At 39.0% G+C, this 24,467-nt stretch overlaps 1 protein-coding gene across 5 annotated transcripts in view; it reads left to right on the top strand.

The window, feature by feature from the left end:
- LOC126469714 (glycogen debranching enzyme) overlaps positions 1–24,467 on the top strand; it is a 204,835-nt gene that overhangs the window by 114,207 nt on the left and 66,161 nt on the right. For all 5 annotated transcript variants that reach the window (XM_050096902.1, XM_050096903.1, XM_050096900.1 and 2 more), the window contains exons 8-13: positions 344–556; positions 3,666–3,860; positions 9,451–9,580; positions 17,629–17,752; positions 23,096–23,361; positions 23,753–23,902. In XM_050096902.1, the coding sequence (XP_049952859.1) occupies positions 344–556; positions 3,666–3,860; positions 9,451–9,580; positions 17,629–17,752; positions 23,096–23,361; positions 23,753–23,902 (1,078 nt within the window). The remainder of the gene's footprint in view (positions 1–343; positions 557–3,665; positions 3,861–9,450; positions 9,581–17,628; positions 17,753–23,095; positions 23,362–23,752; positions 23,903–24,467) is intronic.

The following is a 24,467-nucleotide window of genomic DNA, read 5'->3' as shown; positions in this document are numbered from 1 at the left end:
AATGCAAGTATGTTTACTTCCTTTTGTGGAATACATTGCAGTGTACCTCAGTGAGAGGTTATCTATTGTTAGTACTGAAATAGTTTACTTCATTATTAAAATTTGTGTAAGAATTATATTGTTAACATTTTCTTTCAATTAAAGTTATAAAAACAAATTTCACATTTTTATACTTTGTAATTTTTTAATATTCACCTCTCTCTCTCTCTCTCTCTCTCTCTCTCTCTCTCTCTCTCTCTGTGTGTGTGTGTGTGTGTGTGTGTGTGTGTGTGTGTGTGTGTGTGTGTGTGTGTAAAATATTTTTATGAGCCTCAAATTTCTTTTGTATTTTATTGCTTTCAAGGAGTGATTGTTTTGATGAAGAGACAAGGATACGTAGGTGCACAGAGGATTTCAAAATGTGTCTGGATAAATTAAATAATGCCATCCACCTGGAAGTGGAGGCACATCTCCAGGCTGCAGTGAATAATACCATTGCCAGTATCCGGTACTTCAGAGTAGACAAGAATGGACCACGAATAAAACAAGTCTCTCTCAAGAATCCATTAGTTCCAAGGTGAGTGAATCATACAAATATTTATTTTCTATAAAGTGAATGCATTTTCTCTGCAGGCATTCATGAAGTATATGTGCTGTAATGTACTGTACACATTACCTGAGATGACACTGAAAATAGAAATTGTTGTTTTTGTATTAGTACAATTACATGATCTTATTATTACTACAGACTTTATCCATATGCATGGACTTGTAGTTCATGAACTTTCTTTAAGACTTTATGACAGAGTCATCATTTTCTTGTGTTCACTGTTATTATTACTGTTTCAACTATGAAATGATCAACGGTTAAGGATACAGAGCTTTTCTGGCTCAATATTATGTAAAAATCAACACCTATTTCCTTCAGGCACTGTTTATAATGTATATGTTTTACAGAGTTTTTTTGTCAATATCAGGTAATGCAACACACTTGTTAAACAAATCAGAAGTATTTTGAATATTTTTGAACCTGCTTAGGGTTATTAGAAAAATTACACAGAAATTAATGCATTTTTTCCCCAAAATGCTTCCTCAAATTGAGGTACCATTTAATCCAATGTCATACTTTTGAAGGAGGCCAAATTTTTGCCAGATATGCTTGACATGATGGCTGAGGTACTAGTCCTATTTAATTCCACCAATTGTGTATATTACAAGGATAAAAAGTATCACATCTTAAATTTTAATTTTTACAAGTTTTTTCCTAATAAAAATGTTGTTTTTCTATAATTTAGTTGATTCTGCAATAAAGCTTAGGTCTACTACATAAGTATGGACTATTGCAAGTTACAGAAAAAATTGGAGCAATGTTTTATAAACTTTAGGAAATATTTGTACCTGAATTCTGAAAAATACAACTTGCAGGGAATTGCAAATGAAGATATGAGTCGAATTAAGCTGTGCCTCAGAACATTCCTGAAGTATAGTCTTCATCCTGCAGCATTTCTTCATCTTCAAGCTTCCTCTTGGCATTCCTTTTAGCTCTTCTTGCTTCTTTGGTTACTTGAAGAGTGAATCTTTCAGCTTCATGCACCCATTGTCTGTCACATGCAAGCAATTGAGCTTCCATATTAGAGCCGCATTTTCTGCCTAAATTGCTCAGGGCTTCCAACCTTCCTATCACTCCATCATTGAAACATATCCTTGCATCTAGTACACCAGCTTTTAATGTATTTAGTCCTACAAAAATTTCTTGGATAATCTTTCCCACATGCATTGTTCAAAACTTTCATTTGTATTCTGAGTGCTCCCATGAAGACATTTACTAAGCAAAACAGGGTCACTTAGGTCTCTAAAATTTGGTTTTATTTCCTTCATAACAGGCTCAGGAAGAAAATGCTTATGATGCTACATTTGACCACTTTCTTTTGCTTTTTGGTAACCACACCAAGAATCTGCTCCTTTAGAGCAAAGTCTGCAAACAGGATGGTCATCTGTGAACAACTTATGAAAGTAGGTGGCCCATACAGTTTTTCTCATTGCTGTAACATCATTCAGAGGTTCAGTTCATCTAATGGCCAGTCCATAATAAGTATGAATGACATGTATTTCAGTTTCTGTCAGCCTCGGCCAGACAGAGATTGTCAGATAGCAACTTTCCTTTCATTTCTCTTCATAGCTTCCTCACTCTAGCACCCATCCTCTTTTGCACATGTCCACAACACTCCAATATTGTTACCAAGGTGTTACCATAAACATTGAACTCATTAATTGTATTGAAAGCTTTAGAGCCCCCATTGCCTAGGTACTTCGTATATCTAACGTTATAAATGGGCACCAACCTCTGAAATATTTTTAGAGCTCCATCACACTCCATACCTCCACTGTAACCATTATAATTCTTAGAACACTGATGTTCAATATGTCCTTCAGTGTTACCATGGCAGGTGTGGAAGTACTTAGATAAGCACTCAATGTCAACAACTTTTCCATTCTCCAGAGACGTAGCACTTACAACACCATTCAAGGAATGATGTCCTCAATATTGCCATGTCCCAATGTCCCTGGTTCCACTAGTATTTACAGTTTCTTCTACTGTACATTTCATAGATATTTTAGACACAGCAGTCAAGGCACCTGAAAGTATTTTTATGTACTTGCTGAACCTACTGGGAGGAGGAGGAAGAAGAGCCATCAAACCACAAAACATTTGAACAGCCTTTTTTTCCTTTTCCTATTACACACATTGCATGCACTAACTTCAAATTCACATCATATGAATTATGCTCAATGTTTGAAGTCATTTTTGAGGTAGATTTATTGCAGGATCTAAAAGGAACATTTAATTTTGACGCTAAACCCTTCCTGCTACTTTGTTGTTCAGTTATTTCCAGACAGCCTACACCATAACATCGTTTACATTTCGCTACTTCCTTTATCATAGAAGATAAGATGCCCACATCAACAACAGCAAATCCACTACATACAGCGTCATTGTTAACACAGAAATTTGAATCACTTGGAGGCGTGCCATGTGGGAGTTTCTTCCCTGAAAAACTGATATGTAAGTTACTTTCAACAGTGTGGCTTGCATTGTTTGTGAACTGGTTACCATGTAATTGACTTTTATTGAATTTCTTGATGCGTGGCATAGTTCATATTTATTGCACACTGAAAGATATGTACTTCCACAAATATATGTAGCACTGTGGCACGTGAACAAACAGCTTCAGTGAAACAAAAGTAAATACTAGGGAAGATAATCATTTACAGACACTAGAACCTGCACTATTACCAACATATACAGTGTATCAAATGTATAATTGCTGGAAACAGAAAGTTCACAGTTCTTTTCAAAATAATACTGGTTTTTGTAACAGAAATAAAGGGGGCGTGGTGGGATACATGGCTGTAACTTTAAAATTTGGTATATATAGGTCATTTTTCCTTTGAAACCCTATGATGTATGTATCAATGTAATCAGGAAAGACTATAGAATTTAATAAAGTCATTTTTTTTAATTTTTCCACCAATTATAAGTACCCTGTCCTTAAGTTTGACATCCTAAATTCATTTAAGCTTGAACATTTGTAACATTATCTAGTTCATATATGTTAGTATGGTAGACAATTATATTATATTGTTATAACTGACAAAACTCAATGGATGTTTTCTCTTTTCGTTAGGTATTTTACTGATTATGGAGCAGCTGACAGCTTAAAAGAATTTGAGGATATTATGTACTCAGCTGATGCGTGCTATATTATGGCCCATAATGGATGGGTTATGAATGATGATCCACTTCGCAATTTTGCTTCACCAGAAAATAATGTTTATTTGAGAAGAGAACTCATTGCTTGGGGTGACAGTGTTAAATTAAGGTAAAATCATCACACTAATTATTTTAATTGAGTGTACAATAGTATGCTTCTAATACATTTTGAATAAAATGATGAAAATGACTTCATTACCTACAGTTTGCTTGCTGATACAAAAATTTCCCTGTTTGCAACATTTATGTTATTTTGGATTGAAAAGTCAGTGACATATAGACTAAACCTCTTTTGTTTGTTTACCAAAAGTAGAACAAGGTGTGGTAGGTACTGTACAAGGAACAATGTTCACATGTGGTTAAGGAACACATCTAATTACTAACTATGTGATTACAATGAAACACTCAAAATAGTCTTGAAATTCGTAAGTTCTGAACAGTGTCACTTGCTGGCGTGGTTGGTGCTGAAAGAGGTGTGGCACATCAGGGAAGGTGGACGCTGAGCAAGGTGGCAGTCTCATCCCTGTGTTTCACCAGCATGATGATATTCCGCCACATAGCAGCGGTAGAGGTGGTGTGACGCAGGTGTTTCTCAAAACTTCATGGTATGCATCATCACATGGCATTCTGTAGTGGTGCAGGCACACATAAGGAACCAATGTTAATGCCGCAAAGAAAAGATAGAGACTGGTCAATGCTAGGTCAATGGAAGTCTCGCTATGGACCAAGCTGTTGTTATCTACCTGTAGCCAATGACCGTAGTATGCAGGTATTCAGACTCGTGGCAGGATTGACAGCTAGGGACAGAAGTAACACATGAAGGAAGAAAACTGCTGCCTTAGCAGAGGGCCGTTGTGAGCTAAGGATGTACAGAATTGCTAAGACAGCTGTATGGTGAAAGGCCGCCACAATTCGAAAACTGATTTATGCTTAAACAAAGAAAAGTGACTGGTTGCAGTTTTCTGTATTTATATACCATCCAATATCTTTAACATCCTTCTAATGCTATGCCTTAGAACATATTTTGAGCTCAAACATAAAGAGGTACCTTGAACGGAATAAAGTCTTGCATGTCAACCCACATGGGTCCCGCAAACATTGGCCATGCAAAACCCAACTTGAGTTTTTCTCACATGACATCCTGAAAGTCAAGGAGCGAGGCAGTATGTTAAATGCAGTATTTCTTGAGTCTGAAAAGCATTTTACCTAGTACCACACCAATTCTTACTAACAAAAGTATGATCATAGTGTGTTTTAAATGATAATGATGACTGGATTGAGAATTTCTTGGTAGAGAGGACACAATATGTAATCTTGGATGGAGAATCATTGACAGATGTAGAAGGTGCCCCAGGGTAGTGTTTTGGGATCCATACTGTTCATTTTGCATAATACTGACCCAGCTGACAATATTTTTAGTTTTTAACCTCCAACATGATGCAGGAAAAATTGATTAGCAACTGCAGTTTGTAATTCTATTGAAGTTGCAATTAGAAATTTTCTTTATTTGTGGTTACTAGTTTTGGACATGACATACATTATCAAACCATCATCTTCATCATAAGTATTCAAACATAATACGACCAGTACATTTGCAAACACTCACAATTAACAGTCACAAGTTACATGTTCAAAATCATCTACAACATATTGCCACTGCTTTTTGTCTCATGACATGTGCTGCTGATGGCATGTTTTAGGTGATTTTGTACATGTTACTCATGATTGTCAGTTGTGGCTATTTCCAAATGTACTCAGTGTATTGTGTTTCAGTACTTAAAAGGAAGATGATGGTTGGTAATATATGATGTGCCAAAACTAGTCACAGCAAATAAAGGATATTTTCTCATTGCAACTTCGACAGAATTACAGATTGTAGTTTTCATATTTACCCTAACCTCAGACTTTTTGAAGATGATACAGTTATTTGTAATGAAGTACTGTCATATAAGTACAGTGCAAATATTCAGTCAGATCTTGATAAGATTTCTAAGTGATGGGTCTCAAGTTGAGAGTTCACAGAGGAAGTGAATGGGTGTTTACATGAAACAGTCATTACATTCAAGCTGTGTGACACTACCACATGCTAGTTCAATTAGGCTTACCTAGTTATTTGGATTCTTTGGTAGGAACTGTACTTCCATAGCTAATCATGACAATTCTACGAACCCACATGGTGCATCTTTAGACATCCAACCATCTTGGTTCTGAAGACCCAGCCTGTTAAAACTACATTGTAGAATTGGTGTTGGCATGAAAAAAAATTATGCCAAGGAAAGTAACAGGGTACAGCTTTCGACTAATTATGTCATTCCTGTAAAAAATATGGCAATAGGGAATGTTCTGTATGCAGAAGGTCTAGAAAAATGGCGGGAACTTAAAAATTGATAAAGTACCAGTGCAAGGAAGCTCTTCACCTGGAGATGGCTACTTCCAGTTAAGTAAGCAACTTGAGGACCTGTAAGAGATGTGGAGGATATTCAATTAAAATTGATTTAAAGAACACCCTGAACTATAACAAAAGTGTTATTGCATGTTGATACCCAATGGATTTAATGACAGTAGACTTGTGGCAGGTAATGATACAATGAGGAAAGTATCAAATATAGTGATGGAGATCAGTGCAAGGTAACCTTTAGTTCACTAGTCCTGTCAAAATAAAATAAGTTTGGATTCATTAATCATAAACTGAGGTTGTTTGTTCAAAATAAAACGAGCTGTTTTAAATACCAGAACCATTTCCCTATTGCTCTAACATATAAGGGCAAGGTACACTATGCTCCTTTCCAGCTGTCTGAACAGCTTTGTCAGGATAACTATCAGTGTTTAGAGTGTCAACAACAAAGAGTGCAGTTGTGCTTTCTTGATGTGCTACTGTACTTTTATCAGGCTTGTGAAACTGCCCCTAGAAATAAACAAAACCAGTACTGCACATTATGCCACTAGCATCTGTTTTTAATTGAATTTGACTGACTGGAAAACTTTCTTGGTCTATGGATAAAAGCAGGATTGATTCCTTCTTCAGAGAATGGACAGCACATTGAGTGGTTAGTGAATGTGGTGTTCTCTTCTCTCCCTAGTGGGGAAAAAAACTGGAGCACTTGTATGACAACTATTATGAATCCTAGTATTGAGGAAGGTCACGCTTTTGCTATGTAGATAGCAGCTTGTAGGCATACTTTTACACCTTGAACAGGCTGAAGAATCTACTTGGATGCACATCATCCTCAAACACCTCCATATAGGGGCCTCCTGCAGACATCTACCAAGTTGTATATGGTACTTCTTTTTACAATAATTATTTAAATAAGTCACTGAAGTCTTGTGAACCAATAATCCTTGAACCAAGGGATTGATGTCACGCAAGAATTTATTTCAAAGACACTGTTTCACATAACACACTGCTGATGGAAAATGCAACATCCTCAAAGACAAGGACACTTTATTTACAAGTGATGTGATAGGTAGTTCACCATAGTAGGAATATATGATAACAAGAATGAGATTTTCACTCTGCAGCGGAGTGTGCGCTGATATGAAACTTCCTGGCAGATTAAAACTGTGTGCCTGACCGAGACTTGAACTCGGGAAGGTAGGAGACGAGATACTGGCAGAAGTAAAGCTGTGAGTACCGGGCGTGAGTCGTGCTTCGGTAGCTCAGATGGTAGAGCACTTGCCCGCGAAAGGCATAGGTCCTCAGTTTGAGTCTCGGTCGGGCACACAGTTTTAATCTGCCAGGAAGTTTTATATGATAACAAATTCAGACTGAATGAAATATATGTCACACTAAAGGGTGCCCAAACAGATGCATCAGTGCTTAGAATACTCCATTTGGTGACAATGCAGTTGTGTATTCTCACACAAAAATGATCATAAAGATGCCAAATAGGATCCTGCTATAGGTTGTCACAAACATCTTCCACCTTTAATTGCAATTTGGCAATGGTTCTTGCATGCTCTGGAAAGCAAGTAAGTTCTCGCTTCATGTCCAGTACGTGTTTAGTTGACAAGAGATCTGGTGAATCACTGACCATGGCTGTTGTCACACACCACGAAGATCACATTCCATTGCAGCAGCCATATGTGGATTTGTATTGTTCTACAGAAAAAGTACATCACTTTCCTGTCAAAGAAATGGAAGTAACATGGAGACAACAACATGTGAAATGCAGTGTGCACTGGTTACTCCTCTCTGCAGAAGCACCAAATGTGACCACAAGTTGTAACTGATGATCCCACACACCATGAAGTGTAGGACAGGATGTGTGTCAAGGACAAATGCACTCCAGAATAGGGCACTCACCAGGTCTATGCAATCATTCACATACAGACAGAACCTGCTGTCATCACAGAAGACAAAAGAGTGCCATTCCACTCTTCAACTGACTCTTTCAAGACATCAGAAAGACTGTTCTTGGCTGTGTCATGATGTCAGTGGTAGCCTAGTCAAAGGTACACATGCTGGAAGCAGCACACATTTTCTCTCCCACATGGCCACCGATGCAGTTACAATGTATTTTGTAAATTTAGTTAAACATCTTTATAGCTACTTTCCTTTTTGGTTTCCTTTAATTTTAATCCACTTATCATCATTACCAGTAGTTGATCACTTCTCACAGCACATCCCAGGTGAATTAAAACAACTATGAAGCCATTCTGATATTGTCTCCTGCCATTTTCTAGTTATATTTTCTCTGTGGTTGATGGTTAAAAAAGCACTGGTGATGTAAATTTAATTTCTTTGGGGAGATTCCACACCCTTGTCTTGACGTTCACTACCTCATGCCAGGCCCAGGTTTTTCAACTAGTTTCTCATCCTTTCCAAGAACAACATATTCTTTGTCCTCGCCTTTTCTCACTACTCAGAGGTGCAGCACCATATATGCAACTGGTAGGCATTATCTTCACTAACACTTAGATCCTTCATATCAGTTCATATATTCATCACTCATCTGATTTGAGATCTTCCTCTCCTTCTCCTCTTTGTAACCATGGAAAGTACTTTTTCATGTCATGGCCATCAGGCAGGTATCTTTGTTATGTGATATTATCTCAACCTGGATTCTGAGAGTTTTGGAGATGACTTCATAACTACCTCTCATGAATTCATTATGCACTTTCTCTCTCAATATTACTGCTTCCACCCATCTTGACATGAACATTTCTGTTTTTGAAACTTCTGCTTGTGAGTCATTTTTGATGCCCAGGCTATCACTGCCATAAAATAGCACTCTTCTCACATCTGTTTTATAAATTTTGCCCTTGTTTTTTTTTGAGAATTTGCATCACTCAGAATCTCTTGCTGAAAACAACATAAAATTTAAAGAAATTAATGTTCTTGAAAATTAATCACTAGTTCTCTGCAAATGGGCTGTATTGCACAAGAACTGGCCACATCATTAGAAGTAATTCATGAGAGTAAATCATGAAATGAAACAGAATATTCTAAATTTTTAAATGTTTGTTTTGATAAGAACTTTAACTGGAAGTCACATATCTGAGCTTAGCAGCTGCCGCTTTACAGATAGTATCAGATTTTGGAAAGCTAGTGCCATCCATATTCAAAATTTTATTGAAAAATATGAGATTATTTTGAATAGTGAATTTGGTGATTTGTGATATGTAGTCATATTTTCTATATTTTAATGTCATGTATCACATACTAGTTTACTTCACAATAAATTCCTAATTATTTTCAGATATGGTGAACGACCCGAGGACTGCCCATTCTTGTGGCAGCGAATGCAAGAATATGTAGAACAGACTGCTCGTGTATTTGATGGAATACGGTTGGACAACTGTCATTCAACTCCAATACCAGTTGCAGAAGTAAGAGGCTTTAGGGAAAAAGTCTAAATAATTCAAGCAGCTTGATATAGCTGGCGAAGAGTTCTCGGGCTTCCAGCCGGGTGGCGGTGTCTTCAAACAGCGACGTTTCGACGAGTGACATACTCATCATCTTTGCCAGAAGATGATGAGTATGTCACTCGTCGAAACGTCGCTGTTTGAAGACACCGCCACCCGGCTGGAAGCCCGAGAACTCTTCGCCAGCTGTATACGCCGGGGAAGCATACATTCACAGCTTGATATAGTTTCACATAAATTAATCAAGCTGTATAATTGTAGTCAAAAACAACAAATGCAATAAAATGAAACAGCCAATAGTTCCTCAACTCTTAAAAAAAATAATGTTCTGATAAAATACGACAGGTTGTGTAACAGTTTATTTATTTGACTAGTTTTGCTCATCAGACCAAAGCAAGGTTTAAAGCACCACTCAGCACCATCATTAACACAAAATAGTGAGAGTTGCATCTAATGCCACTCATCCCACTTTGTGTTGAAAAAGGTGCCAAATGGTGCTTTAAACCTTTGCATTGCCATGAGGGCAATGAATATCTGAGGACGTCTGTGTCTGATGGGAGAAACTCGTCAAGTAAATCAAATAATATGCTGTCTGTGGTGGTTTATTTGTATGCTAATTATGACTGTCACCGTGTCCCTAGCAGGCGATTCTTTCATTTGCTCATTAAGAAAAGTTGGTTAATATGACACAACTGAAGAAAATATAACATCAGTTCTGTATAAATATCTGTGGCAACTTCCAGCATAATGTGAGCAGGAGTTTGCATGTAAAATGTCCTCTTTTCAATCCCACAAATTATTTCATGTTGGATTTCCTACAATAAGTTCTTTGCCCATTTGCTTCCTCAGATTCTCATAAAATTGTGTAATTTGACAATCACCTGCATTGTTGACAAAAAAAAAAAAAAAAAAAAAAAAGGAATGTGTCTGAAGAATATAGATGGGAACTCCTTTTTAAGCCAACAGTTCATTTATGATTAGATGGCGTATATTATTATGATTACATAGATTTGGCAGGAATCATCAGATGTAACAGTTATTATGGTGACCTTTTTTTTCATTCAAGATGCTACTGCTGTTGGTGCAGGCAGGAAATACAAGTCTTCTGTTAGAGTCAACTTAGATTATTCAAAAACTGAGTATATTCCCCCTTAATTCATGAGGTTCACCAAGCTGTATATATCAGTGCCAAGGTTAATAATGTGATTCTTTATTTTTCGTAAGTCTTCAATCCAGCTATGAATTGCTGCATGGAAAAAATATGTAAACACACAGTAAATCAGACCAGTATCCAACTAGACTGAGGCTTTCTTAACAAACAAAACTTATCACACTCTTCTCAGTTGGGACACGTCATCAAAAGTGAAGGTAGTACTGTATGTATGTTGAGGAAGTAATCATAACTATTATTGTTCATGATAAATATAAATGACTTGTGGTATCATAAGCTCCCTGAAGCCATTTGTGAATGACACTGTGGTATATTAGACGATTGCATTGTTAGAACATTATTTGAAAATGCAGGAGAACTTGCAGTTATCTCCACAGAAACTGTCAGCATCTCCTCAGCAGAAGTATATGTAATATAATGCACATAAAAAGTGTTGTAACTGCGGCCAGGACAGTCGCGGGGTAGTGATGACGGAAGGCGCGGCGGGACCCGCGGAGAGGCCCGCGAACAACAACACAATGGAAGAGGACAGACACGACCAACATAGGACGGAGCGAATACAACAAGACTGAGCAACAGAGTCAGAAGGAAACAAACTCGTACATGAACCAGGAAGTAAGCAGTCTAGCGCAAAGCGAGGTGTAAACCAACGTAATCTATCGGGGGGGGGGGGGGGGGCACTATTGGCTGCTGGGACCCCGTGTTCCACTGTGGCACCCCCACTATAAAAGCGGGCCAGGAGGCGCGCACTGCCACAGCTTAAGGCGCGATGGTACAGTGACCTTTATGGGTCTTCGACATCCATGACTTCTGGTGCAGATTCAAATTCCGCGGCGCGCAGTACCAGAAAAAGGAATAATGAATCTTTTTGCTACTGGTCATCAGTCACTGAATTGAGTTACAATTATTGAATATATGTGAGTGTTCATCTCAGATATTTTATGTTGTTGGGAAGTTAGGTAAAAGACTGTAATTCCATGGCAGAATGTGAAGTACATGTAATCAATCCATGAAGAAGTTTATTATGAGAATCTGATATTCTTGAGTATGTTCACCAGTCTGTTATTCTTACAAAGAAGAACTCATGGAAGATGAGAAGATTCATAGAATATTTGCACTGGTTCATTGTCAGGTTTTCAGATGATGCCACAGTAATTCCAAAATGATCATCGTGACAAAATTAAAGAAAGTCATATTCATGCATAGGGCTACTTGTAGTTGACAAGCAAACTGGGAAAAAGATACTGGTACAATACGAATCCTCCAACATGGACTGTAAAATCACTTGCAAAGTAAAAAATGTAGGTGTAGGTGTAGGTATAGAGCAGGCAGCTCACTTATCACAGTGACACACAGCACTCAAGAGTAATAGGTTCTCATGAAATGCAACAACCAGTTACATTCAGCAAGGGTCCTCTTTGCCACAAAATAATTTGTAAATAACACAAGCACATGCCAGCTGCAGATAAGAGATGAAAAGTTTTAATTAACATCGAAATCCCCACAAATCCACACTCAAGAATGTAACTCTAGACAAAAATAACATAACAATGGGACTAAGTAGATTATTGATTTAATGTTTATCATGCTATACACAGTATTTATATAGAATGTACGAGTCAATATTACAATTTATGAAAAGCTTTTTAATTACTTTGTTAAATTTGTTAAGTAAATTTAAAAAATAATTGGACAGCATGCAGAAACTTTTGTGGCCCCCTATTTGATTCTCACACATTCTTAGTTTTGCTTTGCTCCTGTGGTAAAGTTGTCAGTTAGAGCGAACACTTTTGGAAGTTGTGTCACACTGCTGATGTTATTCTCTGAAAAATATTTCATAGCTAAAACAATGTTTCTAATGCTAGTTAACAAAAAAAGAAAACCGCTCAAGTAATACCATAACAAGGGTGGGGGGGGGGGGGGTGGTATTTCTAACTATGAATAAATATATTTTCCTATGTAAGCCTTTACATTCAGCATATTATTATACATAAGCACGGAACTGCTATAACCCTGTATGCAACATCTGGATATGTGCTGCAGCACTAGGCTGCCTGCACTAGGCTGCCAGCAGCAGCTGCTCAGGCCAGCCACCAGAGGCAACCCACGATGGGTCACAAGACTAGTGCATACAGCATGATTATTGCCATGCTTCCTAGTGTTGCCCTCCCCTATATAAAGACAGTGCAGCCAGTTCTCCTTTTCAGTTTGTGTTGTTATACTTCTTGTACTGTTTCTATGTTTGTTGTTTACTTGAATGTGGATCAATAAACTTTGTTCTTGGTGGCCACCCTATTGAGTCTGTCTAGCATTATGGCACAATTGACAACAAGGATGGCGTTTACTCCCTTGTGCTCAGTCTATTTTGATGTTCCATCATTTCTCATGTCTCTGGGGCAGTGCCCAAATCTCTCCCTGCGCAGCTGCAGGCTTCTACACTGTTTGTGTACCTGTCACCTCTTTCCACTTGCATTGATGTGCCCAAAGACTGGGAGGTTTATGAGAAATGGCTTTGGCAACACTTCTCTGCTTTTGGTGTCACTAATACAAAAACATATAAGGTTTTGTTCCTTTCTTGATTTCCCCCAGATTTACCAGTTGTGCCAGTCAGCCCCACTCCAGGAGCCAACATTACTTTCATTCAACAAAATGTGACTGTTGTTGACCAATTGTCACTGTAAATGCACATAGCACTGCAGCACATGTTGAGTTCTTTTTTGGTTGAAACAGCCCTTCCTGTCCTATTGGGCATGGGCAACCAAACTCCATGACATCAGTCACAAATGTCAGTTTTACATTAATTACATGGTCCATGATGCCATCATTTGGTTGGCATCTGATAAGGAGGTGTATCAATGAGCACTAAAATGTGACAGTACATCTTTGCCTGAAGTTTTAAATATTGCTCAGTCTTTTTAGGTATCTCATGCTGCTGGTGATCAAATTGAAGCTTGGTATGACATTGCTGCAGTGGCTCCTGTTTTCGATCATCAGGCATGACTTAGTTCTTGAGGGGAGGACAAAATAGCAGCTCCACAAATGTGGCCTCTGTGCCATACTGGACAGCAATGTGCGAAATAACAACCACAGCAGTGGTAGGACTCAGTGCTCACTTCTTACTCATTCTGTTTCATGCAATATGACAAGGCTGCATGCCCTAAATATTGGGCAACTTGCAACAACTGTAGGAGAAAAGGACATATATCATCAGTGTGCCATTCCCAGCCCTCTCCTGCAGATATGGTCATGGATGTTAATTGTGTGTCTCCAGTGCTTATGAATGATAAAGAACTGTTTATCGACGTGTGAATGGTGGACAAAGTGCTCTGACCACAATTGGACACAGATGCAGCTGTGACATTGCTGAACGCATTAACTTATGTCGACCTGGAATCTCTGGCATTGTGTCTGGTTACTTGACATTTGTTGAGTTACAACAAGTAGCATTTTCCAATTTTGTGGCAGTTTGTGGCTCCCACTGTGTGTAAACCTGTGGTTCACTTGACTTTACAGGTAGTAGATGATGCCATCACCAACACCGTGTTTGGTCTGGATGCTTTCAACCCTTTTGATTTTGCATTGTGGATGCAGTTCACCTCATTTCTGACCAGGTCCATTGGCACAGTTAAATTCTCTGTGTTGAGTTCTTATCTTTTTTGGATGAGTTAGATTTTTCCATTAACTTTACAGCCCATATTACCCTGAAACCTATGGCCCAGCTGCACTTTTTCTGTGTGCATCCTGTTCCAGTGGCCTTGTGTGATCAGGTGAAATCAGAATTGGACAGGCTAATATAATTGGGTGTTATACAGGCTATTACTTCAAGTGAGTGGTTTACGCCTCTCATTACTGTTAAAAAACGAAATGGGCAGCTTTGCCTCTGCGGCCACTTTAAAGTTACTGCTAATGCTCAATCTACCATTGACACCCTGTGCCCTGATAGCACAAGTTATTGGCCAAACTCGCCGGGGACCAGTTTTTCCCTAAAACTGATTTATCTGAAGTGTATTTACGGATTCTATTGGATGAGGGTCCAAAAAGCTCCTTGTGATCAACACACCCTTCAGGTTTACCAATATCCTGGCCTCCCATTCAGTGTGGCGAGCACCCCTGTGATTTTTCAGTGTTTTTTGGGACAATTACTAATGTATGTTCTGGCATGCATTAACTACCTTGATGACATCATTGTAACAGGTGCATCCACAGAAGATCATTTACACAACTTACACTCCTTGTTTACAGTCTTACATAGTGTGGGGTTGAAGTGCAACTTGCCAAGTCACACTTTTTCTGGCCATCCATTGTGCATTTGGGTTTTGAGGTTTCTTGGGATGGTGTAAAGCATTTATATCATCATGTCACATCTTTCACAGCTCTGCTTTATCCTTCCCAATGTCAAAGAACTCCAAGCATTTTAGGGAAAGTTGCCTATTGTGACAAATTCATTCGACGTGCAGCCACATTGTCCCATCCTTTGTACAAATTCCTCCACAAGGATGTTCCTTGTCAGTGGATGCTGGCCTGTGACGATGTGTTCATGCTGTTGAAATCTAAATTGCATTCTGCTCCTTGTTTGGCTGCCTTCCATTGTAGCCACCCCTTTGAGCTTGGCTACAGATGACTCTCAGTATGGCCTTGGGGCCATTCTTGCACGTCACTTTGAAGACAGTTCCAATTGTTTGATACCTTAAATGTCACAAACACTCAACTCCTCTCTACAGTACTGCTCCCAAGTTGAAAAGGAACTACTTACCATCATCTATGCCCTCAAGAAGCTTCATGTATTCTTGTACGGATCTAAGTTCCACCTCATTACAGACCATGAGCTGTTGGTTGCATTGTTTAATCCTTCAACTCTGTTGCTGAACAAAGCAGCACATTGCCTGCAGCTTTGGACCTTGCTTCTGTCATGTTACAACTATGAAATACATTTTTGGCCTACTATGCAGCATGCCAATGCACTGTCCTGGCTTCCAATGGGGCTGGATCCTACTTTTGATCAGGATGAGCTCCTTTGTTTTCACTTAGACATTGAGGTGCAATGTATAGTGGAAAGTTTTCCTATTATGAGTTCCTGGATCACAGTTGCTGTTGCTACCAATCCTGTTTTGTGCCACACTGTTGACCTTATTCAGCATGATTGCCCAGACAGGCCTGCGGGCAGGTCTTCTGATCTTTTACATACCTATTTTGGCCCCCCGCCCCCCATCACCCCCTTTTGGTGTTTGGTGCTGATGGTCTTTTAGCTACAGATGGGCTGTTACCCAGGGGCAAGATCCCAGCTGCTCTACAGTGACATGTGCTTTAGTTCCTACATCAGTGACATTGAGGAGTCTCTGGTACCAAATCCTCAGCTGGTCAAAATGTGTTTTGGTCTGGCTTCAACGTGGACATTGTGCATGTCCAAGCTGCATTGATTTCGCGAGACCATTCCTCAATTCTTACTGGTTGTTGATTGTGAATGCTTTCTCTAATTTTCCATATCTTATCTGCTGTCGTACAGTTCAGGCCCTTTTAAAAAAAAATTTCTTCTGAAGGACTACCTTATACGCTTGTGTCAGATAACAGTCCTCAGTTTGTGTCTCAGACCTTACACAGTTCCTTTGCCAATCAAGCCATTCACAACCTGCACTCTCACCTGCTCTTCTGCCACTGGTTGGGCCAGTATCCTTGATCCTTGGATCCTTCACCGCCAGTGTCCCTGGTGCCCCACCCAAGTGGCCATCTCCCTCACCAACAGTGCAGTTCCATCATATTGAGGACCCAGATGTCATGACACTGCCAGTGCAGTGCTCTTATCACCAGTCCTTTCTTATGGTACTTTGAGGGAGGGTGGGGAGATGTGGGTGGGTTGGGGGGGGGGGGGGGGGTGCAACACTGTGCATGCATGTTTCCACAGGTTTGCCTCTTCCACCCCAACTTGCTAGTTCTGACCCAGAATTTCCTACTGTTGCCACTGTCATCACCTGCAGTGCCTGCTACAGAGGCCGTGGATATGTCATCAGTCACCCCAACCCCCACATCAGAATAGCAGCCTTCCCACAAGAGGGAATGCAACACCCGGATATGCGCTGTGGCACCAGGCTGCTGGTGCAATACACTTCAATTAGTCTGCCCATGGCAGCTGCGTGGACTGGCCACCAGAGGCCGCCCATGGTGGGTCACAAGGCTAGTACACATGGCGCTACACCCACAGCACCATTTACTGGAGCCCTCCTCTATACAAAGACAGCACAACCGCACTCCTTCTCAGATTGTGTTCTACTGCTTATTGTACTGTTTCCATATTTGTTATTTACTTGAATGTGGATCAATAATCTTTGTTCTTAGTGGCCACACCATTGATTGTGTCTATCACTATGACAGGAACAAACTGTGAGTACTACTACTTCAGCTCTGAATGACCAGTTCAACAGATTTTATTGTTTACATCAGTTTGAAATGTTAGTCTCACCATATTTTTACCATCATGATTGTGAACATTTTTTCTCTGCAATGATTATTACTTTAAAACTGCTAGAATTACGTCTTGAACATACCTGTGCACTCTTGAGAATACACTGTGCACCCCTTTATGACAAGAACTTAATAACCTTGCTGTTAAAAATACTTGTCTATAAGAAATACTATTCAGATGTAATAAAAATTTCTGAACATACATTCAAACATTTTATTATGAGACATATCGAGAACACTAGTACGTAGGACTAAAACTTCTTCAGTAATGTCTTGTAGTATGCATTAAACAAAGATGAAAGAAATCATTAACTTAAAAACATCATGTTATTTTGAGACAGTGCCGGACATTCTACATACTTTCTTTGTATATTCTGTGTTTCAGTATCTTCTTGATGCAGCTCGAAGAGTTCGCCCTGACTTGTATGTGGTTGCTGAGCTGTTTACTAATTCTGACCAGAAAGACAATATTTTTGTCAATAGACTTGGAATCAGTTCACTCATTAGAGGTAAATATTTCAACTGCAGTTGAAATTGCATAAAATTACAGTAATATTTGTTATGTTGTTTTTAAGAGAAGACTGAATCTCAAGTTTTGGGAACCTTATGTTCCAATTAGAAGTGCAAAGAAATAGACAGAAGAAAATGGGCTGATGACTGAAAACTAGAAGAAATTGAAATGTCACCTACTAGCAAGGTAAAGAATGATCTGCCATTTCATGTAAGTGTAGATAAATACAGTGGAACTGAAACCAAGTATGGGGCATGCATGCCTTCTCCCCGTCCCCTACTTCCAACCCCCCTACCACCCCCATGCACACAGACACGAACTTAGAACAATGCAACATCAATAAATACATACTCTGCAAGCCACCATTTGGTGCGTAGCAGAGGGTACCTGGTAAATGACAACATGGAGTGATTAGTTAGTATGGGTAAACCCTGTAGGGAAATAGTGGCAGTAAAACTGGGTGGTCTGCTGTAAAAGTGAAATGAAATAAAATATTAAAATGTGTGTTAGCTAGAGAAAATAGAATAATAAATGCATGAAAACTGTTGAAAACAAAATGATGGTTTGTAAAATGTAGATGCAAATGAAATCTACACTCTGGGCTGTAATATAATTCAGTGGCATGGAAATGTGTATTTGTATGCCTGTGCTTGTTGCACATAGAAAAAATTGCCTCTTATGTGATATTGCTCCACACATACCACATGAAATAATGAAGGAAACAATGTGTCTAACCCACTGCTAGCAGCCTAGTGTTCCATATCAGATACACAAACAATTTCCTTAATTGTCTTTCAACCATCCCCACTCCATTATCTCCTAGACTCCTACTTGTCATTGTTGATGCCACATTCAATTACAGGAACATCCCCCATTCCCCAAGGCCTTGTTGCTGTCAATCACTAATTCTCACAATGTTCTACCAACTCCAAAACCACATCATCATTTCTTACACACTTAACAAACTACATTGTTATCCATAATTTCACTTCCTCTGAGGGGAAGATATCCACAGCATGGCCATGAATACCTTCATGGCTCTGTCTATGCCAACTTGCAGATGATTCAGCTAGATAAAACCTTCCCAGCCACCCAAAATCCTACCCCATGTCCGGTTCAGTTCCATTGATTATATCTTTATGCTTTAGTCCCAGAGCTAAAACACACTATCATCATTCCTGAACAGTCTCAACACTTTTTCTTCCATCATAATCACCTGATCCTCCTCAGTCCTGCATGCCATTTTTCTCATTTTTCTGGATGTTTACCTCTCCCTCTCTAATGATCTTGTAAAAATATCTGCCTATATTAGTCCCACTAACCCCCAACAGTACTCCTGTTTTGATAGCTGCCATCTATTAAACACTAAAAAAGTCTCCCATATAGACTGGCTACATTTGTGATTTGTGGTGATGAAAAATCTCTTGCCCAATATGCTCAAGGTCATACTGAGGCCTTCCTTCAAACCTAATCCTCAAACAAATCTCACATGCTATATCCCATTTACCCCTAATCCCCTGACTGCCACTTTGAACCAGCTGAAAAGGAGTATCCACTCATCACCTAATGTCACCCTGGACTGCAGTAACTAAACCACATCCTTTGCCAGTGTTTCGCGAACCTATCGTGGTGTGCAAATATGGGGAATGCCCTACCCTCAGTCCATTCTGCCTTCCCAGAATGATGTATCACTGACAGCACAATCTACAAAATATACTGGTTGATCCTTATGCTACACCTACTAGCAATCACTCGCCACATGGGTCATATCCCTGTGGTGGACTTAGATGCTGCCCTATTCACCTGTCCAGCTCATCATATACCAGTCTCATCACAGGTATATCCTATCGTATCAGAAGCAGGTCCACCTCTGAAAGCACCCATGTCATTACCAGCTCTACTGTAACATTTGCAAAGTCATTTATGTGGGCATGACCACCAACCAACAGTCCACCAAATAAATGGCCACCCTCAAACAGCAGTCCAGAACAGAGTTTATTGCCCAGTGGCAGAATACACTACCAAACACACCATACTTGTCCTGACAGGTTCCTTTGCAACCCATGCCATATGGATCTCCTCTCCCACAGTGACAGCTTCTCTGAACTGTGTACATACAAATTACTCTTGTAACACATCATTTGATCCTGCAGTCCTCCTGGTCTCAGTTTGTGCTAGCCCCAATTCCATGCTCACTTCTGTACGTGTCTCCATACAGTCTGCCCCTTCACTTCACTTGTTCTACACTCACACCCTTCTCTCCACAATCTCCATCTTCCTTTGTTCTTTCTTCCCCTTGTAGTCCATTCCTCCATATTGTTATGTGCCACTTGCAACTCCCATTGCTGCCTTCAGTGTCAACTTACTGGTGTCATAGTTCTGTCCCTTCATCCCTTTCATCTAAACTATCAGCCACCTTTCCCTCCAACCCTCCATCCTGCTGTCTGCCTCTTTTGTCCCCTCGCCCACTCCACGAGATACAAACCCTCACCCAAATCAAGCTGCAGAACCAGTACTAAGTAGTCAACCAGGAAAAGGTAGCCATGTATATATGTATTCTGTACTAGGTAACTCTGAAGAACATCATTGTCCAAAGGCTTAGCAATGTTTTCAGTCTTGTTTATGTGCCTACTAACCATTTAGTTATAAGATGAGTTCCTACCTTTACTTCTTTCTAGTAATTATATTCCACCAAGGTCTTTCCTACGTCTACATCTACATCAATACTCTGCAAATCATATTTAAGTGCCTGGCAGATGGTTCATCGAACCACCTTCACAATTCTCTATTATTCATATCTCATATAGCGCACGGAAAGAACAAACACCTATATCTTTCCGTACGAGCTCTGATTTCCCTTATTTTATCATTGTTGTCATTTCTCCATATAGTAGATCTGTTACATTTTCCAAGTGTCCTGCCAACAAAATGCAGTCTTTGGTTAGCCTTCCCCACAACGTTCTCTATGTGTTCCTTCCAATTTAAGTTGTTTGTAATTACAATACCTAGGTATTTAGTTGAATTTATGGCTTTTAGATTAGACTGATTTATCGTGTAACCAAAGTTTGATGAATTCCTTTTAGCACTCATGTAGATGACCTCACACTTTTCGTTATTTAGGGTCAACTGCCAATTTTTGCAACATTCAGATACCTTTTATAAATCATTTTGCAATTTGTTTTGATCTTCTGATGACTTTATTAGTCAATAAATGACAGCATCATCTGCGAACAACCCAAGATGGCTGCTCAGATTGTCTTCTGTTATTATATTGACAGTATTAGAATAAGACTTGAGCTGTATACATATATCTTTTATTCAGATGTAGCATAAGTAAACTTACATTACCAAAAATGTACCCAGAGCTATGCTTGGTTCTTTTTTGTCAAAAAATGGGAAGATAGATGATCAATATGTCAAAACTTTCACTGTGCAGCAGATGTACATTGCCTGAAATTTCGTGATAGGTTACATATGTGTACCACTCCTGTCCTCAAGGCAAAGGACCACATTTCTGCCCCAGTCCACTACACAGTTTTAATTTGTCAGCAGATTTCAGACTGAAAAGGAGAATATTACTTTCTTCCATCTCATTTACACTGTGTTATCTACAGTAATAACACATAAAAGCTCATCTAGTCCTTTCTTCCCCTGCTTCTCTTCTTGTCACAGTCTATTAATGATTACTTTGTACTTCCATTTTGTGTCATATACTTATCTTCCAAATGTTTGGTGTTATTGTAATTCTCATGATTTTCTTTTTGGAGGCTTGAACCCAGTTTTCTTTATGTTCTGTAAAAGTATATTTATCAGGAATTTATTATAGTGTTAAAATAACTTAAATTATCATTATCTGTAAATATACACTGACAAAAAAAAAACTCTCAGCACATTTGTCTAGGTAACATATTTAAGTAATTAACACTGCACGTTGACAGGTAAGCATGAGAAAAGTCATTGCAAATGTGAAATGCTGGTACATTAATAACCAGTTTATCTGACAAGAGTATTGGCTGCAAGTATGCAAAGATACATTCATTGTATCCTGTGTCAGTTTAAAGAATGCAGTTCCATGCCTGTTGCACTTGATTTCTCAATACGGGGCTGGTTAATGCTGATTGTGGATGATGATGAAATTGTCATCTGATGATGCCCTGTACATGATCGATTGGAGGCAGATGTGGTGACTGAGCAGGCCAAGGCAACATGTTAGCACCCTGTAGAGCATGCACAGTATGTAGGCAAGCATTATCCTATTGGAAAACATGCAACCCCCCCCCCCCCCTCCCCTTCCAGTGGAATACTGTTGTGAATGGCAGCACAACAGGTAAAAATCACCAGACTGACATACAAATTTGCAGTCAGGGTGCATGGGATAACCACATGAGTGTTCCTGTTGTTATATGAAACTGCACGCCATACTATAACTTGAGGAGTAGGTCCAGTGTGTCTAGGCCACAGATGGGTTGGTTGCAGACGCTCCCCTGGCCTCCTTGTAACCCACACATTGCCATCACTGGCACAGAGGCAGAACCGACCTTCATCAGAAAATACAACAGTCCTCCACTCAGCCCTCCAATGAGCTCTTACTTGATATCACAGAAGTTGCAAATGGTTGTGGTTTGGATTTGAGTGGCTCAGAGCTGTCCTTGAAGTAACTAGTTGTAACAGTTCATTGTGTCACTGTGGTACCAACTTCTGCTCAAATTGCTGCCACAGCCACAGTACAATGCACCACAGCCATACATCAAACATGCCAGTCTTAGCCTCTTGGTAGTGCCACATGGCCATCCAGATCCCAGTCTTCTTGTGATCTACCATCCCATGACCATCACTACAGTGGCTACATTCCTGCCAAGTCTTTCTGCAATGTTGCAGAAAGAACATCAAGCTTCCCATAGCTGTATTCCACATTCTCGCTAAAACTCAGCGAGCTGTTGATAATTGCATCTTCTTTGTCTTAAAAGCATTCCTGACTATCAAGTCACTATGTCTAATCTCAAAGGTAACTAACACTCATGGCTGGTACAGTATGTATTTATAGCAAACCTGGTTTGCACCCTCGTAGTGGCATTACTTGTGGCACTCTTATGTGACTGCTCAGAAATCTGAATAGACATCATCTTTAAGTTGTAGAAATATGCCCACCAACTTTCATTTATCTTGTACAACTGAGTTTTGGTGGTGATATTTTTTTTCTAGTGGTGTATTAACTATTATTTTAAACCTGTATATTTTAAATAAGTTATGCACTACCATCAATGTATTAAGCATTTTACTTATTTTTGTGCTGTTTTAATCTGCAGACATATTATAAAGTCGTTTTTTTTTCTTTTTGCAGAGGCAATGTCAGCTTGGGACTCTCACGAGGAGGGACGACTTGTGTACCGATATGGTGGAGAACCTGTAGGTGCTTTCCACCAACCATCACTTCGACCACTTGTTCCATCAGTAGCACATGCTTTGTTTTTAGATTTAACACATGATAACCCTAGTCCCATTGACAAAAGATCTGTGTTTGATTTGCTTCCAAGTACTGCTCTTGTGTCAATGGCGTGCTGTGCATCTGGTAGCAACAGAGGTTATGATGAACTGGTTCCACATCATGTAAGTTTTTTGAATCAGCAAACTACATATTTCTCATTATGTCAAATTATTTTATGTTATACAAATGTGAAAAGGAAGTATAAGAAAATCAAATATAGGTAACAACATACAAAAAACAATTATCATTGAAAGAAAAGAGAAGTAAAGCCTTAGTTGACAAATGAACTTAAAAATGGACAAACTTAAGTGACAAAAGTTTCTCTAACTTTGTCTGGTGAGCCTTGTCAATGGAAATTGAGGATGATCCTCACAGTTGATATTTTTGATATGAGTTTCAATATATTTCGTCTTGTGCTTTAGGCTTACTATTGATGCTTGTAGATTTGATGTTCAATAATACCAATTCTTTCATTATAAAAATATGTTTTCCTATATTTTATGCATTTTCCAGATTCATGTAGTTGATGAATTCAGACAGTATGCTGCTTGGACTGAAGATGATGATGCATCAGAAGGTGTTGGAATTCGCTCAGGCATTATTTCAGCTAAAAAGGCTTTGAACAAATTACATTTTGATTTGGGAATGTCTGGCTTTAACCAGGTAAATTTAGTCTTTAAACATTTCCTTCTAAACATGATAACTTATGGCTACAGTCACATGTTCCCATAATGTATGTTCAATGTAAGTTCTTTACTTGTTCCTGAACACATATACAAGAAGTTTCACTTCTCTCCTTAAAAATTCCTAGAATGCCTGGAGTACTACATAAATAATGGTATGAATAGACATCATGCCAAGAGACATATTATTTCTTGTAACTGTTAGTGTAAGCTATTAGCAATTGTATTAGCAGAACCTGATGTTTTATTTTGTGACAAGACCTACACATCCAAATATTATAAAACTTTGATGCAAGAACCAGGAGAAATGTAATTAATTGTAAATGGAATCAGATAATATGTAGCACAAGTTGCAAATGGATTTATTCGTTCAATTAAGACCAGTTTTGGGTGATTATAAGACCATCTTCAGTTGAGCAAAACTGCAGTAGGAAAATGAAGAAACTATAATAAAAGGTTGTATACCACCTAGCACTTGTTAAGTTTTCATAATAGTGAGAATTCACTGCCCAGATGTAAATATGAAGTTCATACAGTCAGGTTAG

This window comes from Schistocerca serialis, chromosome 3 (genome assembly GCF_023864345.2).
Source record: "Schistocerca serialis cubense isolate TAMUIC-IGC-003099 chromosome 3, iqSchSeri2.2, whole genome shotgun sequence".
NCBI classification, from domain to species: domain Eukaryota; kingdom Metazoa; phylum Arthropoda; class Insecta; order Orthoptera; family Acrididae; genus Schistocerca; species Schistocerca serialis.
The sequence above is the reverse complement of the archived record's forward strand: the minus strand, read 5'-3'. Positions and strand labels throughout refer to the sequence as shown.